Below are 21,427 nucleotides of genomic sequence, written 5' to 3'. Positions count from 1 at the left end.
TTGCCTATAATTGGGAAGACCCACCTCCACTGTGTTGTCATGCACTGAATAGTGTGGCCAGTTCAGGGCCATTAAACCTGTTTGCCAGGTCATTCTTTTGTAATGATATCCAAGAGATGTGTCATTAAGTCCCCCACTGACTGACAACAGAACAAACAGTGTAATCAGTTACTTTCTGTAAACATTCATAATTATTACAATTGGTGTTTGGGGACAGCTTGATGTTGCTCTGGTGTGGAAGAGCATTTTGTACTCTTCCATCACCATCTTGCTTTCCTCTTTGACATACAAGGCAATGGCTGATTTTTATCTGCTGCTTTTCAGAGGGCAAGATAAAGCTAACAAGCTTTTTGTAGGAACTGAACGTAGATAGTGGAAACTGGATAGAATTTTGTTCTCTCTGAGAGCTTTTAGATATGCAGACGTGAATTATGGTGAATTTCACTGCTGTGCTTTCAGCTTCTCCAAAAGGTAACCCAGAGTGGTCTGCCAATGAGTAATGCTCTTTTTTGCTATGTAGGGAATTGTTAGTAACTTCGATGAGCAGAAATCTCAGATACATCTAATGGGAGGAGGCGCTGCTGGGTCAGTACACTAGTTTATCATCTCTCACAAAAGTTTAGAAATATTCTTTTGCATAAGGACAGAACAGATTGAGAACTAGAAGAAGGGATATTCATGGAGAAAACTACAGGAGGCATATTGATAATATCACAACAGGAGCCTCAGGAGAGTATTTCCAGAAGTTTTTGCTCTTGCTACATTTTGCTATTTGTTCATCATAACTGAAAAAATGTTGCACATTACATTGTGGACTACAGGGCCAAAGACAGTCTCAGAAACTTAAATCTGCTTGATTGACATGGAAAGTCACCATTTTATACTCACCTGAAAAATAGTCCAGCCTGTTCTCTTAATTGTTGGACAATTTAAGTCTTCATGACCAAAAGCAGGATATTAAAAAACTTGCCCAATTTCTGTGTTGCATATTAAGTTGCTAGGGGTGTTTTTAGACAGACATGCCCAAAAAAAGTTATTAACATGGAATTCTTTAATATAAAGAAAGTGTAACAGAACTACACAGATGTAAGTTCTAAAATGAAGACCATTAGAGATTTCAAACATAGAAATTTTTTGGTATAAAGAGGACATGAAATCAATTGAGAAACATGAAGCAATTCTAAATGTTTATTAAAATAATATTCTAAACCATGTTTCCTATGGAAAACCAAGAGATATAGGTAGAGACAGAGCACATTATATGTATGTTAGGTCTCATCTGCAGAAATGGAAGTGTGCATGCATTTGTGTCCATGCTGAACCTGTTCAATTACTGTTTGATTGCTTGTAAATATACTGAGGATGTTGTTGCATAAACCTAGACTGTTAAGTAGAAGCTTATTTATGTTTTCACCATGAAAACCCTACAGAGTCATTGAAAATCCAGTTATAAGTTCTCCCTCACATACTTTACCTTATTGTAGCATATTTCTCTGTTTCAGAGAAGTATCTGTGGGCTTCATTAGTCAGCACTGAAAGAACTGTGTTTGAGGCTCCTAGGCACCCTTGTAATACAAATAAGGGTAATCAACAAGCTGTGGTTTTAAGTAATTGGTTTTGGAATGACTCTGATGATCCTTACTTGCTGTGAGCTGTCAAGAAAGGGCAATGTCCAACTGTGAGGATTCCTGTCATTGCTGAGCCACTGCTGCTGTACTTAAACCTCTAGTGCTGGTGTAGAGATGCTGGTTCAGTGAAAGTGGTTCTGTAAATGGTCTCTGTTTTTACTTTTCAAGAACTGAAGTAGACTCAGACAGGTGCCATATCACAGCTGTCAACAAAAATGACTCACTCACTTCCATTTTGAGTCAGAGTATCTGCCTTGTTTTGTAGAAAAATAAGAACTCCCCTTCACTCTTCTCTCCAGGCAAATAATTTTAAAATCAAACTTCCCATGTGTTTATATACACAGGCAGATTATTTTCTTTGTGTTTTGTGTCTGTCTTGGCTGCTATAATAACTGCAGCATGTCAAAGGCAATGCAGAATCTCTTGGCATTAACCAAGAAGAAGCTATCAATGAGTTTGTGTCTCAAGTGTCCTTCAACAGGCAAAGGACCTGAGTCCAGTAGAACACTATAAACACTATAAACTTTTAACATCTCAATTACCACCATCTATGTACAGGAGGCACAAAGGTGTTAAAGAAATCTTGGCACTTGTTGAAGATTATGTGAAAATTCTCATTGTCTGCAATGGAGCCAGTATTTCACCTAATGTTTGAGGAGCAAACTCAGCTGTGCTGGAATGAACTGGTGTCAGTCCATTCTGGTTCAGAAGAATAGAAGATGTGGTTTTTAAAAAAATGTTGCTCTGTAGTTAAAAAGAAGACTTTGAAATCTGCTTCTACTTCAGCTTTAACAGAAGCTACACGTATTCTAACAGCATAATATATGAACTCTTTTTCCTCCATTAGTTCAGGGGGTTTTGAGTACTTTAGTTTGAAGAACTGAGCTAATCTCTCTGAGAAGAAAAAATTAAAATATTTTATCTACAGTGCTCTGAAGCAGGTTTTACTTGAGCCAGTGAGAGACTTGCAAGAAACATTGATTCATTTCAGTTGCTTCTCTCTATTCTCACTGGAAACCAACTTCAGAGGAAATTGGAAATGAGACTTTAAAAGTTTATTTTCACTTTCTGGAGAAGCCCTACTATTACAGCATCCTGAGTGGGTCGCTGCTGGTGAGAGAGAGACGGTGAATCTTGTTTCTAGATCAGAAGGCTGGATTTATTGATCTATGATATATAATACATTATGACTATACTAAATAGAATAAAGAGAGAGGTTGCAGAGGTTGCTGGCTAAGCTAAGAATAGAAAGAAAGAAATCTAAAACAAAGTTGTGTCCAGGGACTCAGTCCCCTAGCTTGCACTGGTGATTGGCCCTTAATTATAAACATATAAAATGAGCCAATCAAGGTGCATCTCATTGCATTCTACAGCAGCTGATAACAATTGTTTACATTCTCTTCTGAGGCCTCTGCCCTCCAGAAGAGGCAGAAATCTGAAAGAAAGGATTTCTGTGAAAAAATGTCTGCGACACCAGTATTTCATATATATATATATATATATATATATATATATATATATATATCAGAAAAAAAACAAATTTCTGTACTGTGCTGTTTAAAATGTAGAATTTGGCTTTGGAACGTCACAACTAGACAAACAAGATAACTTGAAGTGTTTTCTTTTATACTGAAGGTTTTACATAGTTCTTCTGATACCCAAGTGGGGAGAATGGGTAAATAGTGGAAAAAGGTCTTCCTACAAAAAAGACATTTTTTAAGTATTCCAAACTGGGTATGGATAATTTAGGGAGGTACAGTTGTATATTTGCTTCATTATTAAGTAGTAATAACCCTGATGAGAGACAGACTGTTCCAGAAAGATCATTTCGATAATCAAGTACATTTTTTTCTGAGATTTTCTTCACCTTCTCTATCTGGTAGGGGGTTTGAGGGGAGCAGGGGGATATGGGATGGCAAGTTGGGCATTTTGGGGGGGGGGGGGGGTTTGTGTGTGTTGGGGTTTCTGTTTGTTTGGTAAGGTTTTTTTTAAGTTTTCATTGATACTAGAGGATGAACTAAAGAAGCAGTTGTTTGTAGCCTTTTGCCACCACATACCTCCTGCAGTTCAGAGGGCTACAAGAAGTAGAGCAGGTCACTGATGTTGTCTTAAGACCTCATTTCTTTGAAACATAGTGTCATACAAACTCTACCAATAAAAATTATTGTGCTGTTATTTTAGTTTAGAGTTAATTGGTAAAAACTTAATGACTGGGCTGTAATTCATTCCATTCAAATCCAACAGTAAGCATTCTCCTTCTTGCCACAATATATCTTGTTTCACAGAAATGCAAGGAAGAGCCATCCAAGGCAGTGTCTGTACAGAATTTTAGCCATTTTGTTCAGTACTTTTACCCTAACACATAGCTGGGTCTCGGGACTCCAGCTGGTCAGAGTGACCCCAAGATGTGTTAGAGAGTCTCTTTTCCCAGCCCAGCAGTCAAAGAAGCACTCAGAGCTCTTCAGTTCTTGGTTTCAAGGTTGTTTATTGTTTCCTATCTATAAAACTCTTTCTCTGGCCTGCTGAGGTCTGCTCAGCAGGTCAGACAGAGGCACACCGGCCACCCTCAGGGCGGTGTTATCTTTTTACACTAAAAACTATGTGTACATTATTTACAATAACTTCCCAATACCTATCATCTATGTTAGACAGTGAGTTTCTACTCTAAACCAATCCAAAAGTGCCACCATCACAGCAGGAGATGGAGGCCAAGAAGAAGAAGGAGAAAGACTGGACGTGCCCAGATTCCTCCATCTTGCCTCCTGAACCTCCATTCTAAAAACCCCAGAAAATCTATTTTTCACCCCGTGACAAACTAACTCTTATTCTACCTAGACTTTTGTGGCTTGCAGATCCTCATATAAGGTTGGTGATTTTTTATGGGTCATAATCAAAGTCACAGGTGTCTTGGGCTCTGTGCCAAGGTCTCTGAGCCCCCTGGCAGGGGTTCGAGCAATCCAGGACAGCCACAGGTATGTCCTGAATTCTGACAGCTAGACACAACAGGTAATTAATGGACAAAGAGAATTCTCTTCCATGAAAGGTATTGCTTCCACTCCTTATTGAATGTCAGGGGTCACATACTGAAGTAAAAACACAGAAAAAAGTTTCCTTTTTGATGCAACAGATGAACTAGATCAGAGCCAGATCAGGGTAGGGAGCCTCCTGTTCAAGGGACTTGACTGTGACTGCTTGAGGCTGCTGCCTTTCTCTCTGTCTGGCACTTCTGCTGGCATGGAGCAGCTGGAGAGTGGGCCAGGGATTTGGGTTTCTTTCCCACCCAAGCCAGTATCTTTTGGTCACAAGTTATCCAAGTGTTTTAAGTGAAGTGAGCTCTTAGGTTGTCAGGAGGGCTGTCTAACACTCTTCCTCTCCAGCTAAGTGGCAAGGCAGTACCAGCACAAGCCATGCTAACATTTCATAGTTGGACTTTGAACATACACACACAGAGCTGGAGAAACTCAGGCTGGCAAGATTGGGAATATTCCATTTTTTTACTGGCTTTGTGCATGCTATAATCTGAAGTGTCTGGCTAGCTGAGGGAAACTTGAATGGATTATTTTCAAGAAGTACATTTCCACAGTCTGGCTGTCAGCTGCCTCCTGGTAGAATTTAGTCAGGAGACTCCCTGCCAGTCTTTTAGAAACTAACCTTCAGAGCATGTCTGGGGCTTGATCATAAATTACACTGTTAAGTTCCCCATCTCTCCATTACCCGTCCCCAAAGGTGCTGTATGTAATAGTTCTCTCATTGTGAAACTCAAATGGGGACAAATCACTTCAAGCATTTCTCAGAAGCTGTGTAGGAAAAATAACCTCAGTATCTGCAGACACACAAGCACATGCTTACTGTAGCCAGACTTTTCTCTTACTTAGTTCTGGTAGTTAAAGCTAGCTGGGATGATGACTATGGGAAGAATTATTTTATAACAATTGTACCAGAATTTTGTCAGCTCTAGTATCAAGACTTGGGAAAAGTCTCAGTATAATCAGAAATCATGCATGTGAGTTGTTGCTCAGGCAGAGGTAGCGAGATTAATCTAGCTGTCATTTTCTGGGAAGCATTAGGAAAATCAGCCAGAGAATCCTGTGCTGTTGTAGCTCCAGTGCCAATGCAATCTTTCTTGAATGCCCTTTGTAGGGAGAGTATTGGCCAAATCTAATCTTGGTAAAAAATTTGAAAATTAAACCAGGGAAAAATTCCATCAGCATCCAACTGAGATATCTTTTTTTTTTTTTTTAATGGACGTTCTCCAGTGAAATGTTCCATTTTAGCCTAGAAAGAAATCTCTCATTTTGCTGTATTTACAAGAGCTGAAAGAATGAAGATGTGGATACCCAGAAGTGATCCTCTGATGTCATTTTAACTCAGTCTACTGGTTAGCTCTAGTAAGGATAGCATAGGGTTCCCTCTCCCTGCACTCAGTGGGTATTTTAAGGAGGAAGATAGGATCATGCAGGCTGATGCAATAGCACTGACTGGAAAGATGTTCTCCATCATTCCAGTCAGTGCTATTCCAGCACCATGAAGCATTAGCAGAGGTTTTTATTCCCTGTATTGGAGCTTGTAAGCTGTAGGTAGGAAACTGAATTCTTTCACAAGTTATCTCAACACTGATTTACCAGCATTCAAACTAAGTGTATGGAAAGCCTCCTTAAATTAATGAGACTTTTAATAGATTGTAGATATACTGTTAATCATCTACTTAACAACCTCAAGGAGTAGAGACCCAAAGAACACATTAAGGTTTGCCTAAAGCTAAAGTATGATTTACATTGTGGAGGATTTGATTTGAAGAAAGACCAAAAAACCTTTAAAGTATTTCATAGGGAAATAATGCTTTGGTTTGGTTATCATCTGTGGTCTTTACCTGATTGTGGATAATTTGCAAAGATCCTTCCCTGCTTATTTGATCTGTCTGAGTTGGTTTTTATAAAAATGTCTGGACCACATTAGTTCAATGTTTCAGAAATGCTTTTCACATACATTTAAAATGTGAGATCATTACTGTGTACAACATGTTTTTCAGACAGTAACAATTAATTTCTACAGCCAGATGTGAAACTTGGGGGGAAAAAAAAGAAGTCATAATGGATGTACATACAGGAATCCCCTTTCTCCCTTAGCTGTAATAGAACAAATGGCACTGAGATAATTCTGTAATTGTTTGCCTTTTCCATTAAGCCAATATGAAGATTAAAGTACCATCTGGCTTTCTGAAAACTAAAGTTAGAAAACCTCCAGCTTGAAAGAAAAAGCAGTTGGATCCCCGTTGAGTGGACATTTCATATGTAATCTAACTTTGCTCCTCTCCACTCAAAGTTCTAACCACAAATAAGCACTCAGAGCTTTTCCCTCTCTGTACTTAGGGTGAGTCAGCACCCTAATAGAAATTTTTCCAAGTACCTTTTCCTGGACAACTCTGGTAACCTTGGATCTGTTCTTGTATTTATGCTCCAATTGAGTTTAAAGACAGAACCTGAAAAGGAAATCTGGTTGGATAATTTTATAATAAGAGTTCTTTTTTTTCCTTTTCTTTGTGAAATCGTAACTTTTTCAAAAACATTGTTTTCAAAGTTTCCAGCATTACTAAAACTACACTTTTTGCACATTTATAGCAATTTACTATGGCATTTTGACAAATCTTTTTATTTAGTATTACTTTTAAGATCTTAAATAGCTTTTGCAACCATTACAGAAAAAAATAATTTTAAGTCATGCTTCACCTATGTAATCCATTCTTTATTGTATATTTATAAAGTAATTTCAATAAAAAATAAGCTTTTTATATTATCAAGAAATTTCACAGAAAAAATAAAATGAAATATTCAAGCTCTATGAAACAGAATTGATTTCAGGATTTTTTTTGTGAATTAAACTAGTTTTTCTTGGATTTATTTCTTGTTACCAGTTCATGTAAAAACTTTCTGTTGATAAGAAACAGAGAGTAATTGTTAGGGAAGATGTAATCCAAAAGAATACTCCAGGACTGTTAGTGTTGAAAATACTGTGTCTAGGTTTTTCCCTGCCACTATTACCACTATCAGAATCAGAAACCCACTTTTATTTGATTGCTCTTGTATGAAATTTAGCCTATAAACAAACGCATGCAGGAATTTCCCCTTTTTTCCATCTACCCACCCCATAAATGTCAAAGCTGCTAAAAAAAGTATCTCCAAGTCTTAGAGTAAAATATTTTCACATATTGATCTGGAGATCTTAAAATAGGAGGTGATAGGGTGGTCCAAATCTCAAGCTTTTTAGAGTCTTTCCCACACCCTCCAAAGGGACTGTCCACCTACCAGCTTTGACTGGATTATTCAGACTGGTTAGAAAGCATAAGTGGTAGGCAGGGAAGTCTGTTTTAATAAAGTGCTTTTTTTTATTAATTTTTAAAACTCAAAATCCAGTGGACATCCATGGATTTCAGTTTCCTTCTGAGTGAACTCAGTGCCCCTTTGGACCAAGCTAACTTCAATTGGCCTGAGGAGTCTTTGAGGAGCAAACCTTGCTCTTCCTCTTGTGTTGTCTGACCACCAGTGCTGGGTCAAAAGTACAGAGCCTCATTGAGACAAAGAAGGCAGATAAAACTGTTAAAAATTATCTGCTGTTACCCTCAGAACCATCAGATAGTAATATAACAGTGCACTCCTCATGTGACAAGGCAGATGACACATTTCTGCTTTTAAAAACCCTAAAAGGTATTTTTTAGCAGGGCATTTTCAGTAAAGGCCTCCAGATTCAGTCAATGCATGTGACCTTTATCTAGAGAGAACATAAGGCAGAATTTGGGATTTTGTTCTTTAAAGCTGTGAGCCCCTTTGTTGTCCTTGGAGCAGTTTTAAAATTACAATTTAGCAAAGCATGTAGTTATTGGTATGTGCTTCTGTCTTGGCTAGTTGAGTTGTATTTAGAAAAATCTGTAAAATAAAATTCTCAAAGCTGAACTCATTGAGATATTCATCTTTATGCATGAATTTAGGCAAGTCTACCAGTGAGGTTTGGTTTGTATAGTCACTGTTGAGCAACACTGGGAAACAGCCAAGATATGGTCACCAAACACTGATGTGTATAATTTCAAAGCCATTTCAAAAAATTATGTCTGTAACTATTGTCTCACCTTCACTGACTGTAAAAATGAGAAAAGTAATGTTTGCCCAAGGCAAACAGGGTTTTGAATATTAATTTGTATTTGTAAAGCACAATCAGCAAGGTAAGTTGGGACACCATTTAACCATGAATATGCAAATACACATAATCCTGTATTTTCACACCTAGCAAAATGATGCAGACGAGAAATCCTTTCCTTCTGAAATACATGCTTCATTAGGCAAACTCCATAACACAGAACCATCAGCAGCAAGCTGTGTTGAGATTCCACTTGCCATTTTAGTTTGATCAGAACAAGAATAGGATTTTAATGTCTTGTGATTTTGTTTTAGATAAAACACTCCACCCAGTGTACATAATAATTTCTCCTGTAGTGTTTTTCAATAAAATCTCTTTTCTGTCTGAAGAAAAATGTGCTCATTTGTTCTTTTCCTTATTGTCTCCTCAGTGCATAGTTTGGGACTGGGATTCCAATGGCAAGCATGACTTCATTGGAGAATTTAGCTCGACTTTTAAGGAAATGCGAGGAGCCATGGAGGGAAGACAGGTAAGTGGGAACCACCTGAGCAATCTCAATATGTAATCTTTGTAGAGCAGTGTGCCCCAGACAATCCTGCCATAAAGCAGATGGCATTGCCTCATCATTTCCCAGCATTTAGTTGTGTTGATCTCCCCCACAGGTCTTACTGTTACCTGGGCACAGTAATCTGAAAATGTAAAAGAGCATTTGTTCTTGTACGTCCATGCCTGAAATACTTTAAGGTTTTTTTCCTAGTTCCCATTCCACAGGCATTTCTTTCTGTTAAGATTTATTTCCTTTGGGCCCAAGCACATGGGTTCCATGAGGTGCTGTGCTGCAAAGCCCATTCTGGCTAACTCAAAGCATTTCCCTGCTGTCCCAAAGGCCTCTGTTGGGTGAGGGTCATTCTCCATCTCTCTCCATTTCTCATGTGCTGCATTCATCGCTGCCAGCTTTATCTAGAACCCATCGTGATGAAACTAATTGGTTTTCTAAGTGTTTCTTGATTTACAGCCTAAGGAAAAATGAAATTGTTAGCTTATCAATAATTTCACTTCTTTATGTCAGCCTGATCTTTTCAAATTGCAGTTGATAATAATTACTTAATATGATAAGTGATTTGGCATGTCTAATTCCAGAAATCATAATTTTCTATTATTACTTACTTCTAAAGGTGTTAGTTTTGATAAATTCTCTGAGGGGGAGTTAAAAATGTTGATCCTGCAGATAATTTGTATTCATTGTTCCACTGTTGCTATGATCTCAACCCCAAACACAAATGCCTAATAAGCTTTATCTGGGCTTTTTATTAAGGTTCTGTTTATAATGTGTTAACAACAATCTAACACAGAGTCAGAAGGTGTTTGATAAGTGGTAAGCAGTCAGTCTATGCCATGGGTCAAGAAGCATTTATGGCTCTTCTAGATGTTTTCAGTTGAAGTTCTTAGAATAAACTAAAGTTTGGCAAATGCTGCTCATGTGTGTAAAATACTGCTGATATGCATCAGTCATATATTAGTCCATTATAAATAACTTCTGAACACAACCTGAGTGTAAATGAAACCCTGTTTGCTCTCTTAAATCAAGTCAGAGGATCAAAACTTTTATCAAACAAAATTTCAGTGGAAATAAGGAGGTAAACAAATCCCAGAATAAATAACATTAACAAGGCCAGTGATGTGACAACACTCCAAATTTGTATACAAATACCTGAGTCTCAGGTACCTGTCTCAGGTACGTACGTACCTGTGTGAGAGTGGTAAAGATGTGTATTTTCAATATAAGTGTCTTAAAACCACATCATGGTCCTTCCCAGGTGACAGCTTGTTGGCCAAAACAAGAGCCTTGTTGTCCAGAATGGTAAGAATGGCTCTGCAAGATAAAAGATACATTCTTTATTCTGATGGAAAAATAGTATGCTTTTTTTCATCCTCAGCTAGTAAAAAGGATGATTACTCTTTCAGAGGCATAAGAAGTTAATGCAGCCATTTGTCAGTTCTTCTTTTAGGCTGTCACTACAGAATCAGACTGCTGTCCTAAAAAGTTCTAATTTTGCCCTGTGGTTTGTATGTCTGAATCTTACTCTTGCTATGGGCCTGCCATTTGCCATTCTGCAGGTTGTCTTTCACCTGTAACCTTTTACCTGCAGTCTTCCTCCACATGCCCTAGGAATTGTGCCTTTTTTCTTCCCTGTTCCTCTCACTCTGTTGTGGCTGTGAAGTTATTCTGTGGGCTTGCACCTGCAAAACCCTGCTCTTGGTATAACTAATTCTCATGGGACACAGTTGCCATCAAGGTGGAACTCAGTTTCCTTTCTCCTCTTTTCTAATCCTTGTTTTGTAGCCTATTCTAGAGGAAAAACAAGATTGAGTGGATAAGATAGTAAGTATTAGTCATTTAAGTGGCTGATAAATAGTCGTCTAAAAATATAAATGCACGTGCTAGATGGCTCTTGCCCCTGATGAAGTCAGGGTTTGGTGAGCACTAACAGCACAATAGACAAGAACAAGCAGTAGGTGTTTGAGCAGGTCCTGGTGGAGATGAGGTACTTACAGAAAACAATACTGTGATCCCATGTTGTACAGGAGAGGTCAGTCGCGTGGGAAGCCATGTCACTTGGCTGGAGCCAGAATGCAATTTCCCTTTCACTCTCTCCCTGTGTCTCCCTCATCCTATCTCATTTTTCTCTATTCTGGAGAAAGAACTATTGCTGCTAAAGGCAATACATTCCATTGTCTGTGGACCCATAAAAACATCTTAGTGCATAGTCTATGTCAACATCCTTTGTTCAACATTAAGTAGTGTGATTAGCAGTTGTCAGTTCTTTTATTTAGTTTTAGCCTCCCTAAAGGAAAAGCATGTGCAGTGGAGTGTTTACTTTGAATAAAGAGGTTACAGTGCACCTTGAGAAAATTATAGAGAAGAAAGGTGTTTTGCCTTCAAGTAGATGTGTTGCTAGCTATTTCTGATAAGGAAGGCCATATCAGAGAAATGTAATTACATGTGGGTGGAAAGATGAGTAGGTTAAGCATAGTGCTTTGTTTCTAGAAGAGACCCTTTCATAGCCTCAGAAAATATTCTTTTCCATGTACTCCTTTCAGTCAGAGGAATAAAACTACATCCTCCAGCCCCCGATGTTAGTATTCTTTCACATTGCATCACAACAGTGTCAAGATGGGAGCCAAAGGCTGGAACTTCATCTCAGATGCTCTGGAAGCCAGAGTAAAGAGTGGGGCTCAGGTCTGGCATCCCTATTTGAGTTGCTAAGGAGATGAAGTGAAGCTTCTTGTTCTGGCTATATTTCTTTTGTGCAGTAGACTTTACAGCCAGCTACAGTACATTGCTATAGCTCTGTCAAAAGATAATCAAAACGCCCTAGTGATTGTCAGCCAGGATTTTTCACTTTCCCAGGAAACTGGAGAGAATTGGAAGGAACATTCATCATTGATAGGAGATCCAGGAACTGTGATTAAGCTTCAGCTGCATATCTGTGTGGTTTTGAAGGAGGCTACAGCAGTGGCACAGATCTCCATCTCTGCCCATCAGCAATGTCTGCATTGGCTGGAATCAGCAGCACAAGTTGTCAAAGATGCATTAAGCAGTGAGAGTGGGAGTACCACAGTTCGTGCTGGTGAGCAGCATGGACTGTGTGGTGTGAGCTGCTAGTGCTTCTCACCATTTCACCAGCTCACCTCATCTCTAGAGGAGCTGACAATGGTGTTGAAGCTGCCTTTTAATTGTACATAGTTCATCCTTCAGAAAACACAGAGCCTTCTGACCCATTCTTTAACCTCCCCCTCTAAAAGTAAAGATATTTTTGTGTTGTAGCCAGTCTATCAACTGCTACAGAACTGCTTGAGATGGACAGAATGGATATGTGTCACCTGCTTACTTAAAGGAGCTGGTAGCGCTTCTAAGGCTCTTCCATCCCTGGACTATGTACTGATTATCCCAAGTTTTGAGTGTCAGCCTCAGATGAGCTTACTGGCTTGCTTTGGCTGTGAGATTTCTCAGAAATGCATGTGTGAGACCAGGCATCATTTAGATAAATGCTGTGAATCTAGCACTTGTATCTTCTGAGTGGTTGAACCAGTATTGTGTGAAGAGAAAATTCCTTACCTGAATGAGATCACTTGTTTTGATCAGAAGTGGCATAAGTTGTTTATGAATTTCTTTTCTGAACATGGTATGTCTTGGGTGAGGTTTACAAATCTTGAATTACCACTCCTTCAGAGTGTTAGGTGCTTCTCCATGACTGAGAGGACTGACTTCTGGGAAAACTTGCTGCTCTTCTGTTTTAAGGAGACTTTCTGATCGTGAACAACCTCAGGATAATAACTTTATGTGTTTCTGTTCCATAAAAATTATCTTATGGTCACAGACTGTTATGTTTTGACATCTTGCCTGTTTTCATACTGGCCACCAATAGAAAATGGCACAAGGACATCCTCCTGTTCAAGTGCCCATCTGAAGCAGCCCTTGCATGAACCATGGTTTAATGATGAAATTGGTGGTGCTGAGATAACAGTTGGACTCAATGATCTTAGAAGTCTTTTCCAAAGTGTAATTCTGTGGTTTCTAGATCTCCTCTTAACACTTTCCACCATTCAAACTTTTTTATTTACTCTTTCACCATAATCTTGACACAAAAAAAACCCTCACAGTAAGAATAACTCCATCCTTATCTTTTTAAGTGAAATACTAATAAGTACTCTTAGTTTATTGTGTCTTAAGATTTCTTCCAAGAATACATATAATATATGTTTTTAATATGTGTGTACAGTGGCAGTTTCTAAGGTGTTCTAATATTGATCTATCAAGCATATTTAAACAGGACAAGAAGAAGCTTGAGATTACATAAATGTAAATGCTATTAAAGCTTATTATAGTTGAAAGAAGGAATCCTCTACTAATGAGAAAAAATCACTTTTTGGGGGTTTTTTCAATCAAGGCAATAAAGCCAGAGGGATTTGAGAGGAAAAAAAGTCAGAGAAATCACCTGGATCCCCATGCAGCACAGGAGTTACATAAGGGAAAAATCTGTTCCTGTATTACATAAAAAATAGACACATGTGCCTTTGCGCACACACACAAAAGGAAAGAGTTGGAAGAGATCCTACTGCACTTCTCATCTCCACTGACATTCCCTCAGGTTCAGGGTGTTATTAGGGAGGGCTTTCCATCTGGTAGCTCTTCAGATGACTCTGCACAATGAGACCTTTAAGCTCTTGGTAATGGGCCAAGGTGTTATTGACACCTATGGACAATTCCAGTTTTATCAAGAGACAGCCCAGTTCACCCAGGACTGTCTGCAGCATCAGCAGCTGCTCCTGGCCCCAGACAGGGAAGCAGAGGGGGCAGCCACACCAGGCACCTGCCAAATCCCTGTCAGGAGGCAACCATTGGTACAGCCTCAGAAGTGCAGGGGACACTGGGGAAACAAGAAATGCTTTAATTTCCACTTCATTCCGGGGGCAAGTTTTCAAAGGAAACCTCCGATTGTGATTAAAGGCAGCTCTTCTCTCTTGGTGGATGTGTTTCTGAACAGAAAGAGGAAAAAACCACGAAACTATCCTGTGCTCTTGCCTAGAGGGATGGCAGCAAAAAAGCAGCCTTCCTCGTGGGAGGAGACTCAGTTCACACAAAAGTGGTTTGTTTTTCTTTAGGCATCAGAAAGAGCCAGTGCAGGATATAATGCTGCCTGCTATGGATTGGGGGTTTTGCCCCATCCATTAGACTGCAGTGCCTCCTTTGTCATTCACAAACTGTGCAATTCATTGCAGCAGCTGAACAGGAAGGAAGAAAAGAGAAACTAAAGTGCAGGGGAGGCAAGAGAACATTTTACTGCTAACATGAGCTATGCCGCAAGCATACAACAAGCAATGAAAGCTCTCTAACCCTTTCCTCACAGGCCTACCTGATGTCCTGCTGTGCTAGCACTGTCCCAGAGAAAGCATCTGCTGTCATTTGTCTGGCCTTGGGGAACATGAAACTCTCCTGGCACCTTCAGTCCTTTCTCTGAATAGCTTGTGCCACATACTGTCCAAATTTTTCTTCTGCAATGGTTGCCTTCATTTAGCCAGCCCCACTTCCCTTTGCTGGTGTGTGGCATAAGTGGCTGCATTGTTTGCTTTTGTCTCTCTTCTGGAGGTTTTGTAAGGGAAGGAGTAAGGGTGTTTGGAAAGACAGTATCCTTCAGTGCAGAGTAACATCTCCCACTGAGGGATCTGTGTCTCCTCATCACAGGCACAAGAGGATTGGGACCTTCCAAGTGTCAGCATTAGTTCACTGACTCTAGGTGAAGAGCAGGTGAATGGAGTTGGCTCCGAAATTCTCCACACAGTGGTTTAAATTTAAGTGTGTAAAAGAAACACCAGCACAGTATAGTCTTGGGAGTCCATTACCAACATTTGCAACATTACTTAAATTAGCAGTAGATAGTTTAAAACCAGGTTGCTTTGTTTCAGATTCTCTGTGTTGTTTGATAGGGAAAGAGCTTGCACAGCCCAGAGCTGTCAGGCATTTGGAGGAAATGCTAAGTGACTTTCAGAATGATGAATCCAAACTTCACAATGTTTACCATTAGTGTCAGATTGCAGACTATTGCATTAGTTCCTCTCCACTGAAAAGTTAATTTAAGAGCAAAAATGGATCGATAAAAAACAATGTCAGATACCAAATCAATACTGGGAATGTAGGAGCAGACTGGAAATTGAGGTTGGCTTCAACAGTGCAAGCAAAATATTTGAGAATTGTTTCTTGTTATTACTTACCTGCTTAGAGCTGTATTCTGAACTCTGTTCTCATTATAAAAGCTGGATAAACAGTAAGACCTGTATAGGGAATTTCCTTCAAATGATGCTTGTTACGTCTTTAGCTTCAACTGTGGGAGTTGTCAAGGATCCAGAACTGGATCTTGGTGGGTAAGTGAAGATTGAGCTTTGTGTAAAACAGTCTTACTGGCTTTTTTAAGCCTATGAACTGGGAAATGTCTTCTCTCTCCTCTCTTCTTCCCTTCCCTTTGTTATGCTATCATCAATAGATTTAATAAGTGCAAAATTTTTCTTTATTTTTGTTTTCCTCCTTTCTGTAAATTTTCTAGTCTGTTCTATCCTTTGCTGTATTATCCATATAAACCAATAATGTTAGTGACTTGCACATAGAATATTTTAATGAGCTTTAGTAGTTACTGAGATTGTTATCCATACATCTCAAAATGCTTTGCAAAATAGGTGAACATTCATAATTGCATTTTACAGCTAGCAAAAGGAACCTGAGATATTCTTTTCTCTCTTGAAGTTATGTTCTATGCCACTTTGGTCCTTATTTGTTATAAACTTCTTCCATAAAAATACCATGGAAATTTCTTTTATCAGGCTTAAATAATCCTTTTCCTAAGAAGAGAAATTATATGCATAGTATATGGCTTCATATAGGTCAGGCCTTGTTTAAATATGCACATTGAAAAAATATTCATGTTGGAGGATGCCAGAATTAAGGATGTTCACCTTGGATGTTCAGGGGAAAGCTAATGCACCTCTCCAGTGTACTTTAGTGTCAAAGGGAGGAATGCAAATCCTGTCTCCTATTTTTTTTCAATTTGATATATTGCAGTTTATCTATGAAATACGGACAGCATGATTTCTCTGTAGAAATGCTTTGAGTAAGGGTACAGACAGCTGTGTATTAAACCATTTTGCCTGACAGCAACCTATCAAGATTAGGCAGTGCTTTTGCCTTGCTTTCAGACCCAAATATGAGCTTATTGCACTCCAGTGTTGTGTTACAGAGCACTCTCTTTGCTGGGATAGAAGGGATTTTATTTCTTGAGCCTGACTGCTTCTCTTGAGCAGAGAAAAAATGTTTACAGAGGATTTCCCCTGAACACGAGGGTCAGTATCTGCCCTTCTTCTCAGCTGGAAAATCTGTTTCACAAGACAAATAACTGAGCTGTAGGCTAGCTGGGAGAGCAAGCAGATGTGCTTCCTGCAGTTGGAACAGTTTTTTTGTCTTTTCCTATTCTTCACTCTGTCGCCTGTCTCCATTTCAGAGTGATGAAGATACCTCTCCTCCCCTGTGCAGAAATGGTCTCATATTGCTCCAAAGCCATATGTTTTGCCTTCCCTTTTTTTGATGTTTGACAAAATCTCTAAGTCTGGAATACTTCAGAGACATCCAAATAATTGCTGTTAGACAATGGTTTGAAGCTTGATGAAATTTCTGGGGCTGAACACAAAGTAAAAATAGTTTTTCATGCTCCAACACTTTGCTAAAATATATCACATATGTACCTCACTGTAGACAAAGTATTGTAACAGGCAGGTTTTCATTGTAGGCAAAACACTGTAACACTTAAGACATGTTTCATTTCAAAATGTCATAATAGAGATTTTTTAGATAATAGATTGTTCTGCTTCCTTTTGGAATTGTATTTCTTTCTGTTACACAGTCTGACGTCTTGTCTCCACGCTTGAGAACAGCTCCCTGAAGGGAAATAGTCATGTTATCATTAACCACAGTAAGAGCATAATAGAGATAAAAATCTGTACGTACAAATGCCAATAGACACTTGCATGTACAAATGTACATTTTACTCCTGCAGTAAAAAACATGAATAATACTGTAGACATTAGAGATGAGGGTCTGAAAGCTTGGCCTTATCACTCTGCCTGAAGGAGAGTGATGCCAGAGGAAGACATTTCAAGTGGAAATGATTAAGAACCTGGGACATGTTATAAGAATAAGGAGATGTACTTCAGTTACAAGGTAAGACACTTGTGCTGTAAAATTGATGATTTGTAAATAAAACTATGAAAAAAAATCAAAAAGGTATTTTAATATATTCTTGGGGATAAAATTCAAATATATCATTACTTAGCTGCATCTTTGTGAACATTTTACTGATTTTCTTAACTTTTTATTTTGCTATCAGACTTAAAGGAGAAAGTGAGATGATTGCTGACCAGAATTTTTATAATCATGAGTTTAATACAAAAGTCAGTGTGACAACAGTTTTGTAGTTAATACAATGCATCAGGTTACTGTCTCCAGTTTTCATTTGTATTAAGTTCCTTCTTTTTTTGTTGTCTCAAAAGATCCTCAATCTTGCTTATGTAGCATCTCAAACTACAAGACTGAAAGATGACAACAAAGTAATCTGGATGTCTCCCTCAGTGCCATATCCACATGTATATGTTCCAAGACTGATGTTTGCCCTGGGCCTTTTTCTATTAACTATTCTCAGCATAGTTAACAGTTTTCATTATTTTTCCTCTCTTTGCACCATCATCTGTAATGATTTAGTCAACTGTGGAAATTGGGCAGTGCAATTTTTGTTAATTATTCAATCTGTACATACAATTTTTTTCCTGCAGAGAATGATTGCTATTTTTTTCACAGGTACAATGGGAATGCATTAACCCCAAGTACAAAGCAAAGAAGAAGAACTACAAGAACTCAGGCATTGTCATCCTTAACCAGTGCAAGGTAAATATATGTTTTGCTCTTTGACTGTTTCTTTACTAAGCTCTCAGTGATACATTTTAATGGTGCTTGGAACAAAGTGGAACTGCCTGTAGAATAGCAAAGGAAACTATTCCCTACAAAAATTAAAGAACAAGGACTTGAATCTCAGAAGCAAATTGACTGTCCTCAACTCTCATTTCATTTCTCTTGCCCTATCCCTGCTCTTGTACAATGGAAAAGACAATACTAAACTCTAACACCTAAATGCTCTCCAACTTTGTGTGTATCCCTTGTAATGCTTCCATTATATCCACAACATTGCTCTTGTTTCTCCTAAACAAACAGCAAAATTTTCTCTGACTTCCCACTGAGATCATGGTTCTACTTTTTTGTTTTCCTTTCTGTAGGTTTAGATGGTTTTTTACTGTTTATAGTTTTGTTTCTGTCTCAAACTGTATTTAATGATTCTCCCTTTACCTTATTTTCAGTTGGTCCCTCTCCTCCTTCCAAATTTTTTTTCAGGCAGTTCTCTTATGTTTTATGAGTACACAGCTAAGTTCAATGTCTTGTTTTCTTGTCTGCAGATACACAAGATGCATTCTTTCTTAGATTATATCATGGGAGGCTGCCAAATACAGTTTACAGTAAGTGTCTTACTTCTCTAACTTGTTTTGAGGAAAAGGAATCCCCTTAGATACCAATTCATTACTTTCAGAGAAATGATTCTTACATGCCATTCCTTGGTAAATTATTGAGTTCTTCTTGCAAAATGTATTAAGGGCCAGCCTTCCTTTCCAGAATGAGTCCTCTGTTAAAGCAAGTTGTTTCCCCTGAAACTGTGCCATACTGAAAGTCACACACAGAGAGATCCAGCCAGGGACTTTTCTCTGTCAGCCTGGGGTAAACACTGGTGTTTCATATCTCAGCCATAGCTACCAAGTAAGATGGCACTACAGGGGGACACAGCTCTAATTTAGAATGTACTCAGAAGCTATTTACTTCAAGGAACAGGGTGTGAAAGGATTTGCAGGGCTCTTCATAAATAGAAATACAGTTTCTTGTATTTCCGGTTAATAAATTTAGAAACATGAAATGATATGTGGGCTTGATCTTTTTTTTGTATCATGTATCTAAAAATTAATATACTTAATATAACGTAATATGAATTAACTAGAATGCAATAATGAGTATATCAGTTTTTCCCATAGTGTAGGAATATGGATTGTGGCTCAATTCCAATCTGGTTTATGTGATTTCTAATTTATGCCAGCTAAAGAGCTAAAATCTTATGCACAGAGGTAATATTCTTCTTCTGGAGATCTTTTCTTTTCTGGTAGCATCTTGCCCTATTTCTGCTCCCACATACAAAGTAGCAGACACTGGATACTACTGGCTGTTCCATTACACATTTTCCAGACAAGCCTCCGTTTTCCAAAAAAGATTTGACAAAAAAAGAAAGATTTTTTTAATTGTACCAGGAAGTTCTAGCAGCAGCTATAGACAGTAGTGGATTATCTTCTTGTGTACAGATCAGACTTTTTAAGTGTTAAACATGGACTTAGCCCATACTCTTCACAAACTCATTTGATAGACCCAGGACTCTGTTTTGGTTTTGAAGAAAATACCTTCTGCAGTGGACAAAGATCTTTATAATTGTATTCTCTCATGTAAAGCATACTGTGTAATTACTTCTCTACCTCACCTGGCTACTTCTTTTATCCCCACGTACCAGCAATGCACATTTCTACTTGAAGTCTGAAACTTCCCAGTCACTGGAAGCCCCTTTAATTTATCTTTTCTGACATTTCCTCCCTAGAATATGACTGGAAAATCTCAATTAGCAAATGTATTCAAGGTCATGATCAGAAAGACATTAATGCCTTCATGTTATATTTGAAAGCCTTTTCTAATAAGGGCATGTGGTTAGGCACATGCAAAGACCAGTTATTATGCATTTCCCACAACTCCAGCTCAAGAACAGGAGCACTGCCACCATTAGAAAGTGTCTAGGGATTTACATATTAAATTACAGCTTTTCAAACTCTGATTCTTCATAACTGTTTTCCAATGGAAGAGCAAGTTCTTCCTGCAAGGAAGGGTTATGGCAATTTGCTTGCCTTTTATTTACTTGTCACGTGTTTCCTATTAGTAGGCTGCAAAACACAAGTTTGAAAGTGATAAGGCAAATGAGTTAAAGTGGATAGTGGCTTCTACTGTGTTTTACTGTATTTCATTTTACTAAAATGAAACAAACAATTGGTTACAGAAAGTTTAAGTAAGCTCATCTTCAAGGATGGGCAGTGAGGACATAAAGGAAATAAAACAGTATTATACTGTCAGCCACAGAGATCCCTGAAATACTGTTGCCCTTAATGGTAAATCCACAGTATTGTGTAAACTCATCCCTATCAATTTTCAATCCTGCAGGGACCCAGGGTAAGCCAGTGAGACATCTCTGTAGCTATGGCTGTCTGCATTTACAGCCCACTGGTTCTACCTCAACATCCTCTCAAACTGCCTCTCCACATATTTTCCTCCACTCTTCTTCCAGCAGTCCTCAGCACAGACTGGTTGTGAGATGTGTTGTTGTTTTCCAAAATGAATTCTTCAGTGGTCACTGAAACAAAAGGCTGCAGCCTGCTGGGGAGATATTCCATTCTCCCTTGCTTTCTGCATACATCATATAATCTCCTCTTCACCTAATCTGATTAATTCAGACCACTGAAACAGAGGAGGCCTATTGCTTGGACTTTCCCAGATTTCCATTTTTCCTAACTGTAGTGGATTTGGGATTGCTTGAAACTCTCCTGATACATGTATTGTTGTTGTTGCTGTCCTAATATTAATGGTGTTTCTGTTGAGCTCGTGCTGTGTACAGGCAGTACGACACAACTGTGATTTGAAAGGGCACTTGCTGAGGGAGGGAAACTGGGATGCTAGGCACACATTTGGTAACAAAAAGCTGTAGTGTGATGTACCTGATAATTTCAGGCACTAATGGAAGCCTTGGTAACATCATGCTGTGCATTCCTGGGATACTTTGTAGCTTGATTATAGAAACATGGTTTGTAGTTAGAAAGAATGTCTCTGTAAAATGAAAGTAAACTTTCCCTTCACTTTACAACCAGTTATTAAGAAGCTTTCATCTGTAGAGATCAATAGTGCTGATTCCAGCCCTCTATTTTTAAGCCCAGCTTATTGCCAA

General features: G+C 38.6%; 1 protein-coding gene across 2 annotated transcripts in view; it reads left to right on the top strand.

Annotated features, from left to right (window-relative positions):
• CPNE4 (copine 4) overlaps nt 1-21,427 on the top strand; it is a 229,377-nt gene that overhangs the window by 166,313 nt on the left and 41,637 nt on the right. For both annotated transcript variants that reach the window (XM_058818056.1, XM_058817983.1), the window contains 3 exons: nt 9,187-9,285; nt 18,157-18,243; nt 18,807-18,866. In XM_058818056.1, coding sequence (XP_058674039.1) covers nt 9,187-9,285; nt 18,157-18,243; nt 18,807-18,866 — 246 coding nt within the window. The remainder of the gene's footprint in view (nt 1-9,186; nt 9,286-18,156; nt 18,244-18,806; nt 18,867-21,427) is intronic.

The sequence above is a fragment of the Ammospiza caudacuta genome, chromosome 1 (genome assembly GCF_027887145.1).
Source record: "Ammospiza caudacuta isolate bAmmCau1 chromosome 1, bAmmCau1.pri, whole genome shotgun sequence".
Lineage (NCBI taxonomy): Eukaryota > Metazoa > Chordata > Aves > Passeriformes > Passerellidae > Ammospiza > Ammospiza caudacuta.
This window is presented reverse-complemented; position numbering and strand designations above follow the sequence as displayed.